Raw genomic sequence first — 27,584 nt, 5'->3', positions numbered from 1 at the left:
TCATTTATCATTACATTTTCTTTTAATTCAACTGAAAATACTGTTCTTTTTTCCTTCCCTTCTTTTGATTGTCTTATATTCTCAATTGATAATTTACGAACCAATTTATACGGAGATAAAGTTATAACTTAAGAACCGAGAAGTTTTCCTTCCTCTTAAAAACGCTCGGTTCGTAACTGATGGGACAGGTGAATGAACGAATGGACTGATGAATATTTTTGAACAATGTTCTGGCATACTTAGTTGTTGCGTTCGCTGTGTTCCTTAATGGTCGATCTGGGTCTTTAAAATAACTTGGTCCTTGATCTTCTGAACGAACTGTTATATTTTCTAAAGAAATTGTTTCTGCAAGGTGACCTGTCAATCCTTCCAAATAAATTCCAGTCGAGTTACAAGTTTTCTCAGATTCAGGTTTCTCAGCACCGAAATCAGCATCAGAAAAAATGATTATATTTATTGGCCCTAGTCCTGTTACTTTAAACCCATTCTTAGCTATTTCTGCCGTCTGGCATTTCAGAAAGGCTTTTTCCAATAGTTCTTTTATATCAATGCGGGCGGTCTGAATATGAGCCCCTAGCCCATATTTACGTCACACAAGGGGCCCATATTTCAAAATATGTACGTTCAAGAAAAATATTAGCTTATGATTTTGTAATTGCTTTTTGGCCATAATCTACATTAACACCCTTTTCTTCCTCCTTCTGTCGCACAAGCAAAATATATCAATTCCGAAATAATGTCCATAAACACAAATATCACTATATATAAACTTACCCAATAAAATTTTTTCAAGAGTCAAAATCAAACGGTCTACACTGTGTAACAAAAACATATGCACTGGTGGAGGAATCTGTAAATATATGACAAGAAAGGGGCCCTCTAGTATATTTGGTCATTTTCTAACAGATAGCACTACTTGTTTCCTAGGTAGTGTGGTGGCCCATATTAAATACATAGCCCATATTCGGACCAGTTCCTCTAACATAATTAACGCAGCAACAGAATCACTTGGAGAGAGGAAAGTAACGAATACCAATATATCAAAAAAGAAAACCCCATGATTTCGAGAGGAAGTGAAGATAAAATGTGAAGAAAGAAGAAAGCCTTTTTACAATACAGAACACAACAAACACAACAGGCATACAACCACTATAAAATAATTAGAAACGAAACAAACACTTTAGTCAGACAAATAAAAAGAGAACACTGGGAGAGTTTCTCAAAACAGATGGAACACGACTTCTATGGAACACAAAAGGAAATATGCAGAATGATCAGAGGACAAAGAAAAGAGATGAACGAACTAATAAAAACGAAACACATTCAGAAGGAAACTTGGACAGACTATTTTCGAACTCTGTTTGCTAAAGATAAGGATAACGAACCACCAACACTTGAAGTGACAACAAACGAAGAAATAAATATTGAAGAAGCAGAGGTAAGGGAAGCATTAAGGAAATTAAAAAATTAAAAATCACCAGGAGAGGACAGAATATCGAATGAACTCCTAAAGTATGGAGGACAAGACCTGATCAAACAATTATTAAAACTAATCCAAAAAATAGTAGAACAAAACAGAATACCACAAGAATGGAGATTAAGCATCCTAATACCTCTCTTCAAAAAGGGAGAAAAATTGGACCTGGAGAATTACAGAGGAATTAATTTATTAAACACAACACTAAAATTAACGACCAAAGTGATAACAAACAAACTGAATAAAATTATGATATTAGCAGAAGAGCAACAAGGTTTTAGGTCGGGAAAATCATGCACCGACGTTATATTTATAATGAGGCAGATTCAAGAAAAATCGTTAGAATACAACAAACCGGCATACTTATGTTTCGTGGACCTTAAGAAGGCATTTGACAGGGTCAAATTAAAGGACGTTATCCGTTTATTGTACGCAAGGGAGGTACCTCTAGGAATAATTAAAACGATCGAAAATATCTACCAGAACAACACAATAAAAGTAAAAGTAGATGAAGAACTAACTGACCCAGTTGAAGCTGGCAATGAGATAAGACAGGGAGATTTCCTGAGTCCTCTGTTGTTCAACCTGATCATGGAAGAAATAATAAAAAAAGTAAGAACAAAAAAAAAGGATAAAAAATGGGAGAAAAACAACTTAAAATAATCTGCTATGCAGACGACGCAATACTATTCTCTCAAAGTAAAGATGATTTACAACGTATGCTGCACGAATTTAATATAACCGCTAGAAAATTTAACATGTTAATTTCCCCAAAAAAGACTAAATTCATGGTTATAACAGCAGATCTAATAAGGTGTAAATTAGAGCTGGAGGGTCAAATAATAGAACAAGTCATTGAGTTTAAATATCTAGGCATCACACTATGCAGCTACGGAAAGCTCGAAACAGAAGTGGAAGATCAGGTGAATAAAGCAAACAGAGCCGCAGGTTGCCTGAATGAAACAATATGGAGAAATAAAAACATCGGGAAAGAAGTGAAAGGCAGAATTTACAAAACAGTCATCAGACCAATAATGACATACGCGGCAGAAACACGACCCAAAACAGAAAGGATGAAAAGAATGCTAGAAACAGCAGAGATGAAAACATTGCGAAAAATCGATGGTAAGACGCTGTGGGATAGAGCTAGAAGTGCAGATATACGAAGGAGATGCAAGGTGGACAACATTAATAACTGGGTGAAAAGCAGAAGAGTAGAATGGAACGACCACATAAGACGAATGACAGCAAATAGAGTAGTAAGGACGGCGAGAGACGGTTCCCCAATAGGAAGACAATCAGTGGGAAGACCACGAAAAAGATGGAATGACAACTTACTGGAGGCACATTGAAAAACAGACAGAGTAATGTTTATATAAAAAGAAGAAGAAAAAGAAGATACTAGTTTTCAGGACAAAACTGTAATGAATTCAAAAAAAAAATTTTTAATTTTTTTTTTCAATTCCGTCTGTTATCCGAAAAAAAAGTTTTTCAAACTCAGACTACATAAATCAATAATTGTTTCCCAAAAGAATTGAATTTTAAATTTGTTTGTATATTTATGAAAAGGAAAGCTGTTTAGTCTGCCTCTTAACAAATATCGTCACTGTTTTTTTAACATTCAAATTGTACCATAGAATGTTTCACTTGCTTTCAATTTGTTTATTACGAACCCTTGCAGTAAGCTTTGTTTTGAAGCAGATATCACGCCTTTGTTTTTTTTTTAATGAGAATTGCCGATGAAGCATTGAAAGAGAGTATAGGCAGAAGACATGATGTGTTGTTTCGTTATTGGAGGAAAAATCTTTCGACATAATAAAGTGTTTTATGTGTCCTGATTCGATGGGTTGGAAGAGATCATGCGATTGATAACGGTTTTATTTTGCCAGGGAATTGCGATTATGTAAGGAGATTAGATTTTACTTAAGGTCAGACCAGCAAGTGTAAAAGTCACATATTATGACTTTTTAACTTATAAACTATAATATGTAACATGTTGATTTCCATATCGCAAATCCTTTATTATTTGGATTAAATTGTTTTAATGTATGTTAAATTTATTTCAGATGGCCTGTGAATGTCCTCTAACTCAGCCTGGACCGACTCTAGCAGCAACATGCGGCGGCGCTCCCTTCATGCTATTTATGGGCCTTCTTGAAGTATTTCTACGCTCTCAATGTGACATAGAAGATCCCTGTCATAGAGCTAGACCACCTTCGCTTTTTCACGATTACGACTTTATTGTTGTAGGCGGTGGAAGTTCGGGGGCAGTGGTTGCCAGTAGGTTATCAGAAATACCTGAATGGAGGGTGCTACTAATTGAAGCTGGTACGTAGTTTACTTGATTAACTATAATATGAAACACTCTAATGACATATAATACAAAATGATAGGACAAAGGTAAATTAGATATCCCATTTTATCCCACAGTTCTATCTTATAGGTAGGTATATACTGGCTTTAATTCCGCTTTGTACAGGGGTAATTTATTATGAGTTATTAACTTGGATTTTTTCCTAATAAGCAGTATAAATATGTCTCTCATGGTCTTCTTCTTCTTCTTCTTCTTCGTCTAGCAATTCCCGTCCACATCTGAACATAAGCCTCTTCAAGTCTTCCTTTCAATTGTTTCTTGTTGAACGCTACTTGTAGCCAATTTTTCCCGGCAGTTCGTTTCAGATCATCTGTCCATCTCATAGGAGGTCTGCATCTGGGTCTTTTGTGTTGATATGGTCTCCAGAAGTGTTCTGTGCCATTTGTTTAAATCGCTCCTAGCTACATGTCCAGCGTATTCCCATTTCAATTTTAACGATTTTTGTACCACATCGGTGACTTTGGTTTTCTGTCTTATCCATGTGTTTGTTTTCCTGCCCTTAAGTGATATGCCAAGCATTTGCTCTTTCCATCGCATGTTGAGTGACTCTGAGTATGTTCATATTCTTTATTGTGATTGTTCATGTTTGTGCCCCATATGTTAATATCGGAATAATGCATGCATCAAATACTTTAGATTTAAGATGTAGTTGAATTTGCTGATTTCTGAGTATATAGTTCAGTTTGCCGAATGCTGCCCTAGATAACTTTTTTCTTCTTTTTATTTCTTCCGTTTGAATTTCCCTATTTATTATTATTATTTGTCCTAAGTATATAAATATATTCTTCAACTTTTTCTATAACTTTGTCGTTTAAAATTGTCACGGTTTCTTCGGAGTGCATGACTTTTGTTTTGTTTAAATTCATTTTAAGTCCGATTTTAGAAAATTCTGTGTGTAGTTCTGAAAGTATGGTTTGCAGTTCTTGTAGGTTAGTAGCTATCAGGATTATGTCATCTGCAAATCGTAGATTACCGAGGTAGCGGCCATTGATGTTTATTCCCTAATATTTCCAATTTAGATTTTTAAACACATCCTCCAAAACTAAGGTGAAGAGTCTGGATGATAGAGTGTCTCCCTGTTTGACTCCCCTGTTTAATGGTACAGGGTTCGTGTATTCATTTTCATTTAGGTAGTATGTAGCTGTAGCTTGGTTCATAGTTTCTTTTATTAAGTTAACATACAAAAAAAAATATCTGTCTATTCTACAATTTTGCATTGCGTTTATTACGGCCGTGTGTTCTATAGTGTCGAAAGTTTTTCGTAGTCTACAAATGCTATAAAAACTGGAAACTTGTATTCGTTACATTTTTCTATTAATATTTTTGTGGTTAACAGTAGATCGGAAGTTGAATAGCCTTTTCTAAAACCTGCCCGTGCATATGGTTGGTATTCATATAATTTCCTTGTTAGCCGGATAGTTATGACTTTGGTCAGTATTTTAAACAGGTGTGACAGTAGATTGATGGGCCTGTAGTTTTCCAACTTTCGATTATCACCTTTCTTGTGTAATAAGATTACTTTAGAGTTGTTCCAGCTCTTAGGGACTTTGCCCTGGTGCAAACAACTTTCTATAAGCTTAGTTACAATTGCAATGAATTCCTTCCCTCCATCCTCCTTCTAATATCATATCTGTGGTAATCCTATCTTCTCCTGTAGCTTTGTTTCTCTTCATGTTTTCCAATGCTGTAGTTACCTCTGAAATTGTTACTTTTGGTATTATTTTCGATCCAACATTTTTTATTAATTTCCGTGTTGGTCTCATTTCATCGTCTCTCACGGTATGATTCCAACTCCAGTTTTGTATCCAACATGTGAATCCCACATTTTCGATACCGACTTTTGCTCATTCGGTTTAATTCTCTATTTTTTAACAATTTTTCGTCTTTATGTATGATATTTTGCAGAAATTATGATGCGATGTGTGGATTCTTGTTGGAGGATAAGATGGCCGTATCATCTGCCAATGTAGCTGTTGTTGTGATAGGTGATGTTGGCAGGTCGGCAGGTACAGGATGTACACCTGTACACTTCCCTGTGGAAATCCCGCTGTGATGGGTTGGAATTCTGCTATTTCATTATCATCATCATCATCCTCATCATTCAGCCTATACTTGTCCACTGCGGAACGTAGGCCTCCCGTAGTTCACCCCACAAATTCCCGTCCTGAGCCGCTTGTATCCAATTTTAGCATATCTGCTTCAGGTCATCTGTCCATCTTGTTGGTGGTCGTCCTCTGCTTCGAAAGACGTCCTGTCTGTGTCTCTACTCGAGAATACTTTTCGTCCATCTGCCAACCTTCGTTCGCGCGATATGCCCGGCCCAGTTTCATTTTAAGGCTAATATTCTTTTGATTATATCGGTTATCCTGATCTACGGCACAATTCTGTATTGGTTATTTAGTCTCTTAGGGTTAATCCCAATATGGACCCACCATAAATTAAAACCGGCAGCACACATTGATCAAAGACCTTTCTCTTTAAACAAATGGGAAGAGCTGATTTGAGAACGTCTCTTAGTTTTCCATAAGCCGGCCAAGTCAACCTTATTTTACGTAGTCACTCATTGGTCTGGTTATCTCTACTTAAACGAATTTTATGCCCCAGATCTTTGTATGCTGATGTGTGTTCTATACTTGTTCCAGCTATGCTGATGTTCTCACTCAGCAGGAGGTTTGTCATCACTCGTGTTATTAAGTGGTTGATCTTTAAGCAAACTTGTGTAGAGGCATGGTAGAGCCTTTCCCACATTTCGAAGGCATGGTTGTCAGGACTATGTCGTCCGCGAACATGAGGTGACTAAGTTACTCTCCATTTATACAGTATAGCCCAAAATAAACAGTACTGAACTTGTAATTATTTTAGTGTTCCTTTTAAAAAATACATATTCTTAACACTTTTTTACTTAATAATACATGTTATAAATGTGCTCCTCATCGCTCAAGATAGACTTCATACCGATGTTTTAAGTTTCTCGTCATGTTATAAAATAAGGGTTGTCTCAGGTTCACTAAGAGGTCTCTGACGGCACAAATACGGCAGTTTTAGACATGCCTCAAATGTATTCGTCTGGAAATATGAGGTCTGGAGAATGTGAAAGATAAGGCAAGTCAGTAAATCGTGAAATGAATCTGTTTGGAAAATGCCCCTGAAGAAACTGACGAACTGTTCAAAAGTATGGCAAGTTGTCCCGTCCTTTAATATTTGATATTATCAGCTGATTTGATTCTGATATCTGTATTCAACACCATTTCTAACAATTAGGCCTTATAGACCAGTAAGGATCTGTTTTTAGGTGGATGTGAGAGGTGGCATTCAGATTTTTGCGGATAAAGTTAGGTGATAACTTCGTTAATAATAATTGATTTATGCTCCTTCTCAAATATGCCCGGAACATTAATAAAAAAAAATAAAATATTTTAAAATTTCAAAAAATTTCGTTTTTTTTTTCTACTTTTTTTGCTTATAACTTAAAAACTGTTCATTTTAGAACAAAGTTCTATGGGAATAAAACAAATATAAATAAATTTTCTATCAGATGCGATTGGCTAAAAATGTCTTAATTTATCACCCTTGCTTCAAAATAGCAATAAATATAAAATAAGAGGGCAATACAAGCCTGTCTTTATTCAATGATTTTCCATCACTTAGGTTACACTTGGAACCTTCCTAATTCGCTTAGAAAATTTTTGTAATGTGCTAAAACCGTATACAAAATTTCATTAAAATTGACTTAGTAGATTTTGCATAATAAGTTTGCGATCTAAACTTTTTTTTAAATTAAACTTTTTAAAATCTTGCACAACAAAAACTAGAAAATACAAAGATTTTTCAATTTTTTTACATATAAAGAAATAGTCCACCTATCTAATGCACTTTACAGAATTGAAATCGGATTATTTAAGCAGCCTTAGCAATGTTTTAAAGTTATAAACAATTTTTTGGCTCATAAACAAATTAGTGCTGTGGTCAGGAGGGGGTGCTACGGACTCCTTTATTTAGATGGACTTACCCAAGTTTCTTTACCGTAGAACACGAATTTTTTGGGTAACAGTTAATCCGGATATCGATAAGATTGTTATAAACAAAGAACTTGAGGAATTACATAAAAGTAATTCTAAGCAAAAAATGTTCTTACAAGTTTTTTCGTATGATGCATAGTTTTCGAGATAAACGCGGTGGAACTTTAAAAAAATCGAGAAATTGCAATTTTTGAACGCGAATAAAGTTTGACTAAAAAATAAAATAGCAATTCTGCTGACAGCATTTGAAAGTTTAAGTCAAAATATACCGGTTTTAATTATTTGCATTGCTAAAAATTATTTTTTTTATTATTAAACAAAGCTATTTATTTATAAGCCAAAAAATTGTTTATAAATTTAAAACATTGCTGGGGCCCCTTAAATAATTTGATTTTAATTCTGCAAAGTGTATTAGATAGGTAGAGCACCTCTTTATATGTAAAAAAATTAGCCAACTTCTAAATGGTCTACTTTTTGTTCAGAAAGGTTTTAAAAAATTTGACTTTTTTAAAAACATTTAGATTGCAAATTTATTATGCAAAATTTATTAGGTCGATTTTAATGAAATTTGGTACACAATTTAAGTATGTTACAAAGAATTTCCTAAGCGAATTACTAAGGTTCTAAGTGCCACCAAGTGGTTAAAAAATATTGAATAACAACAGACTTATTTTGCCCCCTTATTTTGTATTTATTGCTATATTGCAGAAAAGGTAATACCTTAAGACATTTTTTACCAGTCGTATATCATACAAAAATCAATTATCTTTATTTTATTTCTGTACGACTTTATTCCAAAACGAATCGTTTTAAAGTTATAAGCAAAGAAAGCAGAAAAAATCGATGTTTTTCGAAATTTTTAAATATTTTAATTTTTTTATTAATGTTCCGGTCATATTTGAGAAGGAGCATAAGTCAATTATTATTACTGAAGGTGTCACCTAATTTTATCTCCAAAAATCCCAATGCCACCTCTCACATCCAAAAATAAACGTTTTTTCGCAGATCCTTACTGGTCTATTACTACTTAATTGTTTAAGGAGTGCTTGACAGGTATATACTATTTAATTTGGGTATGACAGCGCGCACAAAGAGACACCTATGTTTTAGTTTCAGTACTGTATATTTCGGGCTATACTGTATTTATTTATGCCCTTCATTGTCGTATTGGTTTGTCGTAAAATTTGTTGCCTGGAAATAGACAAGAGCCCGCAGGGTTCGAATGACTATTGCTGAATGGAAACAATTTTGAGAAACAAATTAGAACATTATTTTATTATTTATTGTTACTATCGTGTGATATTCGTAAGATTATTTTTTAATACTTACACACAAAATAAAGTCTTTGTATCTAAATAAACATTAAGTGATATTTATCACATCTAACGTTTTTCAACTTGTCAAAGTGAATAGCAAATTTTAGCAAATATTCAGACGGAGATATCAATGAAATATTAGTTAAAACTATTTATAAAAATACAGTTTTATTCATGAAATAATCTTACCGAATTACACTCGACCGCTTAAAATTGCCGATATGTATTGTCCTCGTGACAATTTAACATTAGATGCAGAAGTAAAAGTTTATTATGTTTCATTTTCTTAAATATGACAGTTGTTAAAACTAGTTGTAATTAAACAGAAACAAAATATTTAAAAATTATTCCCACTATAATAATGTAAGAAGAAAATTCCCACTATAATAATAATCTGATTGGACAGAATTAAACACGTGATAAAAAGATCTTACCACACTATTGGAAATTAAAATGATTAAAAAATAATCGATAATATGCACACACCGGCAAAATTAGCCGAACACGTTAAAAATGGGACATGTTTGATGTCTCGTATTTCATAAACCAGTGGTCCGATTTGAGTGATTCTTTTAGTATGTTGTAGCCTTATTACTTAAGAATATCGTTGTAATAATATTGTTGCTAGACAGTTAAATACCATTTTATACCGGGTGTACCAATCATACTGTGTTTTTTTTAAGTTTGGAACACCCTGTGAAATATTCTAGCATATGTAAAATATTAGAATTAATACTCGATTGTAGACTTAGGCTTGCTTAATATTTTTCTTTTCGATTCATTTACTTATGTTAGATAATAAAAAAGTTATGTGCGTTAACAACTATCCATGTTTTTCATCAATAAATCCTCATAGTAGGGGAGGAAAGTATACTAAATTTGCAGTTACTCGAGCGTTATGGGGACCTATTGGATTGTGAAGAGTATGTGCTAAAATCAGAAAAAGGTTAAGTTAAGTTTTTCATAAAGTAGGTGACTTTTCATTTTTTAATTTAATTTTCCATTTGAAACAATCATTTTTCTCCGATTATAGCGCTATCTATCCATAATTCGAAAAAATATGTCGAATAAAAGTTGCTTATTTTTACGTAAATAATCCAAATCTGCAATAAAAATTGGGGGCTCCTATTTAAGATTTTAAATTAAATCCCCCACCCCACCTCCGTGGGGGCTCGTGACACCCCACGGAGAGGGGTGGGGGTAAATTAAAAATTATAAATACGAACCCTGCGATATTTTGCGAAATGAACATCAGATCGTAAAACTGCAAAACACACCTATTCAATATTTTTCAAAAATCTACCGAATGGCACCAAACACGACCCCCGACGGAGGTGGGGTGGGGGGTTACATTAAAATCTTAAATAGGAGCCTCCATTTTTTATTGCAGATTTGGATCCTTGACGTAAAAATAAGCAACTTTTATTCGCAAAGTTTTTTTCTTATTATGGATAAATAGCGCTATAATCGGAAAAAACGATTGGTGGAAATGGAAAATGAAATTGAAAAATGGAGGGTCCCACACTTTATGGAAAACTTGACTTAACTTTTTTTGGTTATAGCACCCACTCTTCACAATCCACTCCAGGTCACAAGAACGCTCTAGTAATTGCAAATTTAGATAATATTTTTCTCCCCTACTATGAGGATTTATTGATAAAAAACATGGCTAGTTGTTAAAGCACATAACTTTTTATTTTCCAACATAAGCAAATGAATCAAAAAAGAAAATGTTAAGAAAGCATAATTCTACAATCGAGTTTTAATTTTAATATTTTATATATGCTGGAATATTCCACAGGGTGCTGCGAACTTTAAGGAAAAAACACAGTATGCTTGTTACACCCGGTATAAAATGACATTTACCTGTCTAGCAACAATATTATTACACCGATATTCTTAAATAATAAGGCTGTAACATACTAAAAGAATCACTCAAATAGGACCACTGGTTTACGAAATACGAGACATCAAACATGTCCCATTTTTAACGTGTTCGGGTAATTTTGCCGATGTGTGTGTTTTGGGGACTTAACCCTGGAAGATCACATCTATTTTTTTTAAATAAACCTCACACATGGGTATCAGATACCCAATGATTTTTTGTGAAGAAATAAAAAAAGTAAATATTTTATGATTTCCAGTGACTCTCTAATCACTATTGAATACATAAGAATAATTAAATCGAACATTTTATTTTCTGTCTCTTAATTGTAGTAACACAAAAGAAAAAAATATTAAAAATACCTAAAAATAATTAACAAACATTTTCTGAAAAACTGGAAACATAATTCAAACTATTTTAATTTGATTTAACAACAAAATGGTCTTGCTAACTAAAATATAACACCTTTTGATTATAGAACTCATATTCTTTCTTATCATTTTAGTTACTACATTCATAAGACACTGTGGCCATAGGCGTAACCAAACCCCCCCCCCCTTTGGGATGGACTTTGAGCTCTATGCGCTTAACACCATACCCCTCAGAGACCTTCCAGTAGTTGTAACCCCCCCCCCTTAGGATCATCCTGGTTACGCCTATGACTGTGGCCCTATGCTCCATGCATTATGCTTTATAGCAAGCTGAGCATGCACGCTTTGTTTTTCCATCTTTGCCTTTGCAGAAATAACCTAGTTTCCTTTATTAGATTTGTGGGATGTTGTGTTCTTAGGTCATTAACTTGAACGCACACTTCATCGCAAACCTCACACATGGCTGCTACATACCCTAGCCTGTATTCAATCAATTTTCGTGATTGGAAATATTGCTCATATGAGACCGTAACTACACACCCGTCCTTGGCAGACTAGAGACTGAATTTACATAAAGCAGCATTAACATTGAAATGCAGCTGCGGAAGCTACATGCAGTTAAGTGTCGCGATGGGTATCTCACACCCAAGTGTGAGCTTCCACGGTTAATATCGATATGCTGTTTTAAATATGGTTCTCTCCCTTCCTACCGTTAAAAGTGAACAGAATTATTTTAAACTAAGAATATATCATATTTTTGCTGAAACTGGGTTAAAATTGTCATATTGTTTTATATTTTTACCATAAAAACGTGTATTCCTGGCAGTTTCCAAACATTTTCAAAAGTAAATCCATTTTAACGCCCCACTAAACCTATGTTATTGTCTTTTCCAGGTCTAGACGAGCCGACAGGTACGCAAGTGCCATCGATGTTCTTAAATTTCGTGGGATCGAGCATTGATTGGGGTTATCTAACCGAACCGGAAACTCAAGCATGTCTAGCCGAAAACGAAAAAAGATGTTATTGGCCTCGAGGGAAGGTAAGCTGCACAAAATCATAAATCTGCACGGAGATATGGCAAGACAATGTGGATCGATCTGACTTGGGTTGAATTTTATTAGAAGTTATGGACGGAATTCTAATTTAATATTTTACAGGTGTATGTAGTATGTACCCACAAAATATGTTTCATAGGAAATATATTTTACTAGTTATACAGTATGCAGCAAAACAAACAGTACCAAGATGAATATTGAAATGTTTATCATTATATATGTTTGGTATGCATGATAATACCCTTACAAACATTAATCACGGCGACGTTCCCGATAAACCAGATGTTAAAGATGCCCTCTGACACGAAAAAATCCTAAATTCCACTCCACAATTCCGGAATGTCAGACAGTAGATCGGTCTACCTCCTTCTTCATTCCCCATATGTTCGCATCAGGTAGCGTTGGGCCTGGTGAGTAGCGATCTTCCAAAATAATCGCACGGTATTCTAGGAGACTCCCTAGCAGTGTAAAAGGTTGCCTTGTCCTGCTAAAACCATTGTTGATTTTAAGCATGGACCGTTTTCGCAACTTTTTCCAAAGGCGACCAAAAAAAATTTGGTCATCACAAAATATGGTTGTAATAAAAACAAAAACAAAATTAATACAAAGTCTGGCTTCCACCCTTATTTATTACGGCTCTACATATTATGTTATTCATAGACAAAATGCGATTGTCGATATCTCGTTATAAGTTTACCTATTCTTTTATCAGACGCTCTCAGAAAGGAAACAGCGTGTATATGTATATACTTATAATGTAGGGCACATATTTCCTGAAGCATGTCCTATACATGGTCGGCGTGATTCAGGTCGGGATATTGTGCTGGCTAAAGCAACACATCAATACCTTCGTTGGTAAGTCACTGCACGTGCGACATGTGGACGAACATTATCATGCATGAGGTGGAAGTTTTGACCAACCGCACTAGCAAACGGACGAGCTATATGTTGTAGAATGGTGTCGAGGTACTGCTGTTAACCTTAAGGATGCAGTCTGTAAAAACGAGGTACGTTCGTCCACCGATTATTATTCCACTCTATACCATTACTGTACCACCTCTGTATATTTAAACGTCCTGGACATGTTTTAAGCGTTCTACATTACTCGTCGAGAATCTGGATGCACTCCCAATTTAGATTCGTCTTAGAATAAAACTATAGCCCAATTATTTGCATTCCAGTTTTGATATTCTTGACACTACTCTAATGGAGATAGGTGGATATCTCAATGGCCTTTGGCTGTGGAGATTGGCTTCATGGAGGCAATTCCTTATAGTATCATGGCTCATAGTTACTGGTATGTACATTGCAAGTCGCTTACTAATTCAGGTGTTGTAATTGTTCGTTGTCTTCTAGAGGTTAACACTAAAAATCGGTCTTGAGCTGCAGTTGTAGCGCGCTCAGGTCTTAGATGACGTTTGGCTAGACTTAATCTCATCCAAAGTTAAATGACGTTGTTCCATGTTCAAAAAAACAATATTTTCTATGCACTAACTAAACAAGAACTTTATAACATGAACAAAATCGAATCTAGCAGAATATTTACTGCAGTATAAAATATATAGTTTTTTCCTCTCCTGTTAAAAGCTTTGTCAAATATTCGTTATCACTTTTGCAGTTATGTTTTACTCACAAAAATGTACAGGATGGGCAACTGTAAAAATTCAATTGAAGTTAAGCGACCACGAGAATTGATTTTTTTTTTATTAATTTTATTATGTTATAAAAATATCCCTAGACTTTTCCGATGCGTGTTTGTGTTTGTCTTGCACAAGTTGCTGTATCTTTTTTATCAAATATTGTGTTTCCTTGCAGAGTTTTTAACTTTATCTCTTTTTTTAGTGATCGATCTATTGCTACTGATATTATAGTATTGTACTGATTGTACTGATGTATCTTCATTGGGGGCCTATTCACCTAATATAATAACTTTGTGTCTGTAGTTGTTAGATCCGTAGTTACTATCCTCTCATAAATTTTCACTATTTTCTTCTTCTTGATATGCTTATCCGTGACAAATGTTGGCAATCATCATGGCAATCGTTATCTAATCCGCAGCAGCCCAGAAAAGCTGCACATATGTTGTATTGAACCAGGTTCTGAGGTTCTTTAACCAGGATTTTCTTCTTCTTCCTGGACTTCGCTTTTCAAATATTTTTCCTTGCATGCCTTGCATTATTTTTAATAGTGCTTTATTATTCTCTCTCGATTCAAAATAAAGTTTACCAAACAAGAAGTTTACCACCAAGAAACAGGTTTAGTAAATATTCAAGCGAAAATATCAATATAATATTAGTTAAAATGTTTTAAAAAGATGGATTTATTCATGAAATAATCTTACCGAATTACTCTCGAGCTCTTAAATTATCGATTTGTTTAGCATATACATAATTTTACTCCCCTTCGGGCCGTGAAATTAAAACTGGCAAAGTGTCCCTCGGGATATAAATCGATAATTTTAGAGCTCTCATGTAATTACTACTGATAATATAATTTTGCATATAGTTACTCATTGCACATACTATCTTATTCTTTTTTTATTTAATGTTGTGCTTTGTATAATTGCAGTTGGCAGTATTTCGAAACAAACTCAACTCATTAAAAATACGACACAAATAATTTAATCCCCGTTGAACTTTAAAGCATTTTCGCCCTCGTCCAAAGCAGAAGGGATTTCCTCCCACACGAATTAAATAAAAAAGGAGTCTTACTGGCCTACTACGAAATTCCACAATTAGAAGTGACACAATCATAAATCACCTTCAGGAGAAGATAAAGTGTTTCTTGCCAAGACCCCAGTGTCTTCACTCCATTAGATTTTATCCTTGTGAGGATTATCGGCTGTAACAAATTGCTCCGCAGGTTGCGTCAAAGTTTTTTAACTGAATTTCGGAGTGTATACCATGCTACACAGCAATTTATTTAAGTTTAAATAATGTCTTTTGTTGGACTGTGGGGAAGCTAGCAATAGATTAGTGTAAATCTTTATTACTCGATCATTTGAAAACCGTCCTTTGCGGAATTTAAAGTAAGGTTGGTACAGTATAAATATCGTTGCACATCATTATCTACGTCAAAGGTCTAAGTTGACATTGTTGCCAAATTATAAAAAAATTCCTGAATTCATTTTAGAATAGAAATAGAATAGAAATATGCTTTATTGTCACTGAAAATTTTTACAATTTTATGGACAAAGCTTACATACAGTCAAAAGAAAAACATAATATAAATAACAAATAACAACTACAATTTACTAAAATTAGATAAATCGTCAATAATGTACAGTATAAGATATAAAAGCCAAGACAAAAACAATTTATTGCAAAATATATATAAATTGCAAATTGAACATACAACAAATAAAATAAAATAGGTACAACATAAGGAACTGACAAGTTTATGCTACTGCGCATGGAACCCAATTTTCTTAGTTATTCATTAAGAAATTCTTCTATTGAATAATATGGTCTTTTGGATAGATAGGCTTTTGTCATTTTACGGAACTTAGGGAAAGATGTTGCAGATTTAAGTTGTAACGGAAGATGATTGTACAGTTTCTTTGCGGAATATAATATAGATTTCTTTACTAACTCAGTGGATGAAATCGGTAAATAAATATCAAAGATTGAATTTCTGGTGGAGTAAAGATGATTGGGCCTTGATGGAAAGACATGAAGGTGTTTACGAATTAAACAAACCGTTTCTAGTATATATAAAGATGGAAGTGTTAAAATTTCGTGATCTCTGAAGTAACTTCTGCAATGTGTAGAGCTTCTGAGGCCAAACAAATATCTTATTGCTCTTTTTTGCAATCTAAAAATGACATCAAATTGAGCAGCTGTACTAGAACCCCAAAAAGGAAGACCATATCGAAGATGAGACTCGAACAACGAAAAATATGTTATTTTAGAAGATGCTAAATTGAGTTCCCTTGAGACAGATCGTATTGCATAGCAAGCTGAGGCGAGTTTCTTACTTAACGAATCGATATGAAGGGACCATTTGAGGTTGTTGTCTAAAAAAATACCAAGAAATTTTACAGAATCAACGGTACTGATCTGGCTGTTATGAAGTGGCAAAGGTTGAAGAGCTCCTTTATAGGATAATGCTACTGATTTATTTACGTTAAAAGAGAGTAAATTAGAGTCAGACCAGGTCTTTATCGTCAGTAGATCCGAAGTTATAGTTTCATGAAGAGATGCAATAGTTGAGTTGCTCCATCAGCAAAAAGAAAAATTTTCCCATTGATTTTTAAATTAGTGATGTCATTTATAAAGATAAGGAACAGTATAGGACCCAAAACTGAACCTTGTGGTACTCCACATACGATGTTTTTGAGACTAGAGTCAGTATCATTAAGTTAGAGTCAGTATATTTAAATCAATTATGTTACATAATTATTGCAGAAATGCAAGTAGTGTAGGTAAGAACCTGCAAAAAAAGGCAAAAGATGAAAACTATAATACGTTTTAAAATAGAAAGAGATGAAACTAGTAGTGGTTTAAAATTATCTCTATATAGGAACCTATAATTTACATTACATTACATCAGTGGCGGCTCGTGATTTTTACAATAGGGGAGGCTATACCTAACTGTAAAATATCTAGACAAATTTGCACTAGCAAAATGCAAAAAGATGCGCCAAAAAATGTAATTTAAGGCCCCATCTTTTGACCATTTTTTATTTACATTTCATAATATCATCCTAATTCATAATTTCATGATATCATCATTTTAAAAATAGTTAGTCTAATAGTAAAAGTTTAATACCAAAGTTTGTGTCGTTTATTTGTTAACAATTCCATCTATTTGTAAATAGATACCTATGCATATCAAAATAAATACAGATTTGAAGTTTTGCAGTCCATACATAATGAAGCTTCAAATTTTTTAAGATACTCAACTGAATTTTTTTAATTCTAAACGCGGCCTACTGCGAATTCAAAAACACGATAAATTACCGATATTTTGCTTTGAGTTAGAGATATCGGAAAAAGTTATTTGAGCAAGTTGTTCCAAATATTATTATAACCCCACATACCAAATTTCATAACAAAATTCGCACTTTTAGATTTTTCATTATTTTTAGTCAGGACCCTAAAATTCGTTGTCCCGAGACGCACCCAACCACCCAACGGAGCTGAGAAGCTACACTGCCTCCCTTGGTATATCTCCGGGCAGCGTGTGATGGCGCCGTAGATGCCACTGTTAGGAGACCGGGTCTCCTTAAACGCCTGCTGCGCTGCACGGAGCATTAGCAACGGAGAAAGCTGGGCTTCTCGGCTCCGTTCGTGCATCTCGGGATAACCCAGGGTCCTGCCTACAATAATATGTAATAAAACTGAGACGCGATCATGCGTTCTAATGCTAATGCTCCGTACGTATGGATAATTAGTGATAATATGGAATTTACACGTTGTATAATAGCGAGAGTAATTGTTGTTTTCGCGATTCATGATAAACAAAACAGTATAGAGTGTGTAAAAAATTTATGGGGAGGCTGAGCCTCCCTTGCCTCCTCTGACGAGCCGGCACTGCATTACATAGTTTCCCACCTTTAGACGTATTGAGGAGTATGGCAAATGTCAGTATGACAGGAGAATTTTTTAAATTCCCGTGTCACAGACGTCTAAAGGAGGCAAACTATGTAATGTAATGTTAATTTATACGTTAATATCGATAATTTCCACCTCTACTAGTTTTATGTCCTGTTATGTTTTCAATCTTTTGCGTTATTTTGCCGGTTATTAGCCATAGACATAATAAAAATAGACTAGCCTAGTCTATTTTTATTATGTCTATGTTATTAACGTGCTCATCACTGTATAAAGTGTAAACCGAATTGCTATTTTAATCTCCGTATTATCTTCACGAAACAAATTAAAACGCAAAATCCTCTCACATAATAATTCATTAAATGTAGTGGTCTTCTACCATCGACATGTTTTTACGTCTGTTTGATTTTTTCTACTTCTCATTTCATTCTTCGTTAAATATGTATGTAATCTGTAATTTTCTTATTTTAATAAGTTATTCAATTTCAATTTTTTCTTTAGGTGCTGGGAGGAACGTCAACAATCAATGGTATGATGTATATTCGAGGATCTCGAAAGGATTACGATGACTGGGCAGCAATGGGTAACGAAGGCTGGAGCTACAACGAGGTTTTACCACATTTTCTCAAAAGTGAAGATAATAAACAGATGGACCAAGTAGATATAGGGTACCACAACCAAGGGGGATTACTGACAGTATCCCAATTCCCATATCATCCACCACTGTCAAAATCGATCCTAAAAGCTGCGCAAGAATTAGGTTAAGTTTATTTAGATTTTGATTTAATATTTAAACATAGTATTTTTAACTTAATTAGATGTACCAGGTGTCCACTTATATTTTCCCCCATTTTAAACGGTTCAAGATAGAAATATGCGGTTTTCGCTGAAATGTTTTATTTTAGTAAAAGTTTTGTTTCAATGGATCGAATTTTTTATATCGCTTTAAAAAAATGCCGGATTTAAAAAAAAAACGTTGTTGACTTTTTTTAATGAAACACCCAGTATATTATTTTGTAAATTTAAAGAACGGTCATTCACCTATCCAGCGATATTATAAAGTTTTTTAAAATCGGTTGTCAAATGACTGAGTAATTAATTTTTAAAATGAGTGATGCAATGTGGAAATCACATACATAATAACAAAATTTCAATTTGCTTATTTGTTCATAATTTTGTTATTTAGTTATGTGAGTTCCACGTTGCAATTCTCATTTTAAAAATTAATTACTCAGTCATTTGACAATCGATTTTAAAAAACTTTGTATGGCTGGATAGGTGAATGACCGTTCTTTCAATTTACGAAAAATATACTGGGTGTTCCATTAAAAAAAGTCAACAAGTTTCTTTTCGTAATTGAAAGCGATATAAAAAATCCAATCCATTCAAACAAAACTTTTACTAAAATAAAACATTTCAGCGAATACCGCATATTTTCTATATTGAGCCTTTTAGAAGTTACAAGCAGTTAAAATGGGGCAAAATATAAGTGGACACCCGGTATTTTATGATGACAAACAAACTGAATAAAATTATAATATTAGCAGAAGGAAAACAAGGTTTTATGTCGGGAAGATCATGTACCGAGGCAATATTTATAATAACGCAGGTTCAAGAGAAATCATTAGAATACAACAAACCGGCATATTTATGGTTCGTGGATCTTAAGAAGGAATTTGACAGGGTCAAATTTAAAGACGTTATCCATTTATTGTACGCAAGAGAGGAACGCATTATATCTAGGAGTAATTAAAACGATCGAAAATATCTACAAGAACAACACAATAAAAGTAAGAGTAGAAGAAGAACTAACTGACCCAGCTGAATCTGGCAATGGACAGAGAGACTCCATGATTTCTCTGTTGTTCCACTTGATCATGAATAAGATAATAAAAAAATGTAAGAACTAAAAAAGGATACCACAAAGATGAGAATCTATAAAACCTTAATTCGACCAATAGCATGCTATAGCAGTGAAGCATGGGTCCTGAAAGAAACATCCAAAAACAAACTAGACACATTAGAAAGGAAAGACTGACGAGAATACGAGGACCTGTGAGGGAAAACGGAATCTTCAGAAGTCGATACAACAACGAGCTTTATCAACTTTATAAGGAAACACCCTTTTCAGACTTCATTAGAATACAAAGATTGCAATCGGCCGGACATGGACATGTAATAAGAATGGAGAGGATAGGCTACCAAAAAGTGCACTAAATGCTGGAATGCAGGGAAAGAGACCGGTTGGAAAGCCAAGAAAGCGTTGGGAAGACACAGTAAACAGCGACGCACAAGCCCTTTTAGGAGTCCGTGTATGGAGAAGAGCAGTCACAGACAAGCAAAGGTGGAGGCAAAAAATAAAGGATGCCAAGGCTCAATTTGGGCTGTAGTGCCGTAGAAGAAGAAGAAAAAGGATACCAAATGGGAGAAAAACAACTTAAAATAATCTGCTATGCAGAATACGCAATACTAACCTCTCAAAGTGAAGATGATTTACGCTGCACTAATTTAATATAATCGCTATAAAATTTAACATGTTAATCTAGGAATAATTAAAACGATCGAAAACATCTACCAGAACAACACAATAAAAGTAAAAGTAGAAGAAGAAGCAACTGGCCCAATTGAAGCTGGCAATGGACAGGGAGACTCCCGGATTCCTCTATTGTTCCACTTGATCATGAATGAAATAATAAAAGAATGTAAGAACTAAAAAAGGATATAGATATAGATAAAAAGAACTTAGAAAGGATAAAATAATCTGCTATGCAGAATACGCAATACTAACCTCTCAAAGTGAAGATGATTTACAACGTGTGCTGCACAAATTTAATATAATCGCTAGAACATTTAACATGTTATTTCCCCAAAAAAAGACCAAATGCATGGTTATAACAGCAAATCTTATTAGATGTAAATCAGAGCTGGAGGGTCAGATAATAGAACGAGTCATGGAGTTTAAATACCTAGTCATCACACTGTCTAGGTACAGAAAACTCGAAACAGAAGTGTAAGATCAAGTAAATAAAGCAAACAGAGCCGCAGGTTGCCTGAATGAAACAATATGGAGAAAGAAAAATATCTGAAAATCAGTGAAAGGCAGAATGTACAAAGCAGTCATCAAACCAATAATGACATACGCGGTAAAAACACGACTTGATGCAGAAAGCAAAAAAGAATGCAGAAACAGCTGAGATGAAAACCCTTCAAAAAATCGATGGTAAAACACTATGGGATAGAGCTAGAAGTGCAGATATACGACGATGCTAGGTGGATAAAATAAATAACTGGTGGCACATTGAAAAACAAACAGAGTCATTTACACAAAAAGAAGAAGAAGAAGAAGATAAATGTAGTTTACTTTTATCAGACAAAAACATCACTGGGAAAATTTTGGTTTGGGAAACAGAAACCAGCGTGGTACTTAGTTTCCTGCTGGAAAGAAAAATCTATTTCACATGAACAGCTTCGTCTATAAAAAAAAAGAGAAAAGACAATTGTTTTGACAGATTTTACAAATAATGTTAAGATTGCTTTTATATCCTCTTTTCTAGTCCACTAAAATGTTTCATTTTATAAGCCTAACCTTGCATTTGTTAGACGAGTCAATTTTATTTCTTTATTGTGTAGGGGGGATCAGTAGAAGCTTAAGTTCGGGTCGCCACCCTTGTCCCCCGGCCGCCATCTTGGAAATTGGGTGCAAAGGGGTTTCGCGCTATATCTCGTAAACTACCAGCCCTTTGGAAAATCTAATTAAACATAAAATGTAGCCAATTTAATTTTATACAATTTTGTTTCTATTACTTTTTATCGTCAAGTGACCAACAAAAAAGATGTAAACAAAAATATGTAAAAATTTTTTAGCAAGTTTCCTTTTGGAGGTTATAACTTTTTTTCAGTTCATTTTAAAATAAAATAACATTATAGCAATTTTGTAGTTTTTCAGCGAACAATTTCAACTATAAAGTTGTTTAATTCTATTTATTTATACAGGTTTTACAGCGCTCCAAACTTGACCAGATTCTCGAATGCTCATAGGGATACAATAAAAACAAAAGCTAGGCTTACTCTTCTATCTATATATATTTTTTATTCATACAATTTATTATGATTTTAACATTCCTATGCTATTATTAATCTGTTTTTGACCTTTCTCCCCACTATAAAACTTATAACCCTAAGCATATATAGAAAATGCCCAAAAAGTTGTTTAAGGACAAATTCGCCGGTTCAGAAGAAGAATGACGCAATCGCAAAATGCAAAATTCTTAAGAAGAGCAAAAAACAATTTTTGATATCAAAATCATAAAGTATAATCAAAATTAGCCATTCACCACACCGTGGTCAGGATCTCGAGATTTAAGCGTTTTTTCGGTTGTGCTGCTTGTCTATGAAGTAACATAACTTTTTTCCTATTGTATATTTTGACTTAAAATTTTCCAAAAAACTTCGTCATGAATATTTTATTGTTGTGTTGGTTAAAATTATAAACTAAAAAGTTTGTCACTAAACTTTTTTAAGTAAACATGAAACTAACGAAATATGATGACAAAATGTTTAAAAATTAACAACTCCTTTTTTAATGTGTTGAAACATTTTGGACAAATTTCATTGTTATCTACATCCTTCAGAGATGACACATCAAAATTTTCAAAAGGAAATATTTACAGCGACCAAAGATACAGCGAGGTCAATTTGAAAAATCATCAAAATTGATTTTTGGCATTTTTGCATAAAATTTGATTTTTTAATATGTTCCACCAACTCTAGATAAAAATAAACTTCATATTCGGATTCAGCGACCTCGAGAACATAAAATAGATAAAAAATAGTCATTCGCCTTAAATTTGATTTTCGTGGTCAAAATAACGGTCGATGCCGCTCGCCTAATATATGCATAGAAAAATATTGTTTTTATTGTATTCCTATGAGAATTCGAGAATTTGGTCAAGTTTGGAGCGCTGTACAACCTAGATATTAAATAAGATTAAACAACTTTTTAGTGAAAATTGTTCATTGAAAAATCCTCTAGAAAATCGCTATGATGTTATTTTATTGTGAAATAAACGGAAAAAAAGTTATAACCTCCAAAAGGACACTTCTTACAAAATTTTCTCTTATTTTTGTTTATAACTTTTTTGTTGGTCACTTGACGATAAAAAGTAATAAATATAAAATTGTAGAAAATTTAATTTGCTACATTTTATGTGTAATTAAATTTTCTGTAGGATTACTAGTTTAGGAGGTACAGCGCGGAAGCCATTTGCACCCCTTTTCCAATATGGCGGCCGGGGGACAAGGGTGGCGACCACAAAAACTTGAACTGAAGCTTCTACTGAACCCCCTACACATTAAAAAAATAAAATTGACTTCTCTAAGAAATGCAACCCTAAATGTAACATTTCAATGGACTATTCATCATATTTTAAAACGTATTATCCTATTCCTGACGAAGACAAACTCACTGACCCAAAAATTATAATAAAATATATTTACTAAAAACACCAATATATCCTTTTCACACTTTATTTGCACTGATACATACATAACTTGAAAGATTTAGTAACTAACTTGAGACTGTCATGTGTGCGTACTTCATACTGTGGCCTTTAAAAATTCACTCCCAACATTTTTCCCAATCGCGCCTAAAGAAGTATAACTTCAAAAAACTATACGCATTAGGAATGTTACTGAACGTTTGATTTTTTTTTAATTAATATCATATTTTAACTCATTATACGTTTTTAGGTTACCCAATAAGAGATCTTAACGGCAGATATCATTCCGGTTTTGCAATTGCTCAAACTACCAATAGAAACGGATCAAGAATGAGCACAGCTAAAGCGTTCTTAAGACCTTTTGTTGGTAGAAAAAATTTGCATATTCTTTTGAATGCTACAGTCACTAAAGTATTAGTAAACAGTAAAACCAAAGAAGCGTATGGTGTAGAACTTTTACGCGCAGGAGTCAAAAGTTCTATTTATGCCAGTAAAGAAGTAATAATATCAGGAGGTAAATATTTTATTTTTTATGCTTAATTATTATGCATACTGTGTATTATGGAATATTCTTCATTTTTTCTTTCTTGGCTCTACAACTCTGAGTGAGTCATGGCCGCGTTCACTATTTTACTCAACTTTTGCCGGTTTTGTGTAGCAATATCCCATTGTTGCACCCCCATCTTGCACAAATCACTTTTTTAGTGCATCCTTTCATCTTTTTCTTGGGCGACCAACTGTTCTCTTACCGTAGGGCTTTTCACAGAAAGCTGTAATTAGTAGTATTTCATCATTCACTTTCAGTTCATGTCCTGCCCATCTTATACGATTTGTCTTAATGTATCGTACTGATTTGTTGTCTGCATAGAGTTATTGTAGTTCCTGGTTATATTTTCGTCTCCAATCTCCTGTTATATCGTCTTTACAAGGCCGAAACGTTGTCAGGAGAATCTGTCGTTCTAACGTTCTCTCTGGTTCCGTTTCCACGTCTCACTTTCATATGTTATTAGGGAGAATTATAGTTTTATATTCCTTTGTTTTAGCTGTCTTTGAGAGCAATTTTGATATGATTCTACCTGCTATATCTTTTTCATAACTGTTTCGGGTGTTATCACTTGAATTCTTTGATAACTTCGAAATTGTATTCATTTATTGAAATGTTAGGTGTAATTCTTAGTCTAATATTTTTGGTAACTACCGAGTGGTTGGTCTAATCTTCAGTCACCTTAAGACTACTTTCCATGCCGCCGCTATCAACAAGGGTAAAAATTTGTTTCGAACCTCTGGTGAATTGTGCAATCGTATCGACATCGTCAGTAAAAGCTAACAGCACTTCGCTTCCTTGGTATCCAAGTCATTTGTTAATTCTGGTTCTGCTTTCCTAACTACGTGTTCTAAAGCGAATTTGGATAACAAAGGAAAAAAGTGGATTGACTTATGTTAGACCCGTTTCGATTTGAAACTCATCTGACCTACTGCTCCCAATTATTCTGACAAGTGCACATGTTCTTGTTCTGCACACACATCTGGGCCAATCCTGACAGATTTCTGGGACTCTCATTTTCACCATTACCTTTCCGCAGTGTATACCTGTTTACAGGATAATACACTTGTTCTTCTTCTTCTTAAAATGCCATCTCCGCAATAGAGGTTGGCTACTACAATCGCAAACTATTCTCTGTCTTCAGCTGTTCTTATTAGCTGTTCAAAATTTAGCCCTGTCCATTGTCGGATGTTTCTGAGCCACCATAGTCTTTTTCTTCCTGGTCCTCTCCTTCTCTTGATCTTTCCTTTCACTATAAGTTGAGCATATTGGTACTTATTATTTCTCAGTGAAGGAATGAAAATAAATTTAGCAAAGACCAAAACTCTACTTATATCCAAGACACCCAGAGAAATCCATATAAACCTAGACGGAAATTTAGTAGAACAAGTGGAGGATTTTGTAATAGATGGAAAAGGAAAAATGCAAAAAGAGCTGAACAACAGAATTGCTAAAACATCACGACTATATCACTCCCTGAATTCAGGTTTCATTAGCAAAAGAGAAATTAGCAAGAAAACAAAAGTGTCAGTATATAAGACAATATACCTCCCTACTTTGTTATATGGAAGTGAAACATGGACACTAACTGAACGGGAGAAGAGCAAGATACAATCTTCTGAAATGAAGTATTTAAGAAGAGTAGAAGGAGTTACGCTAATGAACAAAGTAAAAAATGAAACGATAAGAAACAACCTAGATGTTGAGAGTGCCAACAAAGCAATAGAAAGATCGCAACTAAGATGGTTCGGTCATTTAAATAGGTTAGATCCACATAGACAAGTCAAGGTAGTTTGGGAAGCAAAGGGAATTGGTACAAGGAGAAGAGAAAGACCGTGTCAACAATGGAACGATGCTGTGGGAAAATCATTACAAAGCAGAAAACTCACATGGGAGGAAGCCAAGAGAAGGACATCCAACAAAAAACTTTGGAGAGAGATGATTAGGAAGAAGAAGCAGATTTCTCGACACCTCACGGTAAAAGAGAACCGGATTATATATAATATATATATTTCTCAGTGTGTGGCCTAGGTATGATGTTTTTCTAACTTTCACTGTGTTGAAAAGTTCTCTTGCCTTGCCTATTCTATGCAGCACTTCTTCGTTTGAGGTATGCGATGTCCACGAAATTTTGAGAATTGTCCGGTAGATCCACATTTCAAAGGCCTCCAACTTATTTACGGTTGATATTTTAAGGGTTCATGTCTTAACTGCATAGAGAAGAGTCGACCAAACGTAGCATTTGGATAAACGTAGTCGAATTTCGAGTTTTATTCGAGAATCAAAAAGCAGTTTTTTGATTTTCTCGAAAGATTTTGTGGCCTGTTCTATTCTATATCTTATTTCTAGATCAGGATTTAGGTTGCTATCGATCCAACATCCCAAGTACTTAAATCTATTGGCTGGTTCTAAAATGTGCCCATTTATTGTGCAAGGTTGAGGTACGTTTTGGTTTTTTGGATCGACATCACTTTAGTTTTTTTAATGTTTATTTTCATACCAAATTGCTCACAAGTCGAGTTGGTCTTGTCGATGAGTCGTTGTAGACCCAAGTCGGAATCCGCAATCAACACCGTATCATCGGCGTATCTGATGCTGTTGATATTTACGTCATTCGCCTTGACTCCATCCTTGGAGTCCTCCAGTGCCTCTTTAAATAGAAACTCGGAGTAAAGATTAAACAGCAGAGGCGACAGAATACATCCCTGTCCAACTCCCCTCCTAATTTCTACTTCTGCGGATGTGGAACCTTCGATCCTAACTCTGGCGTTTTGGTTCCAGTACACGTTCTTTAGTAAATTGATGTCTTTTCCATCTAAACCGACTTCTTGCAAACGTTCTAATAGTAGGTCGTGTCTTACTCTATCAAATGCTTTTTCGAGGTCTATAAAGCATATAAATATATCTTTCTGTTGGTCGTAGCATTTTTGCGCGAGTACTAGTAAATTGAAGAGGGCTTCTCTCGTTCCCATGCCGGCTCTGAATCCAAACTGATCGTCTCCGATGATTGTTTCTCACTTTCTATAGATACGATTATGTACGACTTTTAATAGGACTTTTACTGCATGAGGCTCATAAAGCTTATCAGACGGAACTCATTGCAGTGTTGTGGGTTTGGCTTTTTCGGTAGTGGGATGAATATTGACTCTAGCTACTCTTAGGGTATTTTACCTGTATTATAAACGCGATTGAATAAAAGGACAATCACTTTTTCACAATATACAAAGATTTGATGTACATCTTTGTTGTTTTCCCAACTATTTCCTAAAATTTTGCGTAAGATAAAGATCTGGTCTATTGTTGACCTTTCTGGTCGAAAGCTACACTGGTACTCACCTTTTATTTTTTCTGCGTACGGAATTAATCTTCTCAGTAGAATAATCGACATAACTTTCTGGGTTGTATGATCTGATGAGATTCTTGTATAGTTCTTACATACATGTTTATCGCCATTTTGTGTGCGGGTATTATGTGGCTTTCACGCCACTC

At 34.4% G+C, this 27,584-nt stretch overlaps 1 protein-coding gene across 3 annotated transcripts in view; it reads left to right on the top strand.

The window, feature by feature from the left end:
• LOC114327743 (glucose dehydrogenase [FAD, quinone]) overlaps positions 1-27,584 on the top strand; it is a 219,085-nt gene that overhangs the window by 175,993 nt on the left and 15,508 nt on the right. For all 3 annotated transcript variants that reach the window (XM_028276447.2, XM_050647889.1, XM_050647890.1), the window contains 4 exons: positions 3,544-3,805; positions 12,337-12,482; positions 18,555-18,813; positions 23,802-24,065. In XM_028276447.2, the coding sequence (XP_028132248.2) occupies positions 3,544-3,805; positions 12,337-12,482; positions 18,555-18,813; positions 23,802-24,065 (931 nt within the window). The remainder of the gene's footprint in view (positions 1-3,543; positions 3,806-12,336; positions 12,483-18,554; positions 18,814-23,801; positions 24,066-27,584) is intronic.

This window comes from Diabrotica virgifera, chromosome 3 (genome assembly GCF_917563875.1).
Source record: "Diabrotica virgifera virgifera chromosome 3, PGI_DIABVI_V3a".
Lineage (NCBI taxonomy): Eukaryota > Metazoa > Arthropoda > Insecta > Coleoptera > Chrysomelidae > Diabrotica > Diabrotica virgifera.
The sequence above is the reverse complement of the archived record's forward strand: the minus strand, read 5'-3'. Positions and strand labels throughout refer to the sequence as shown.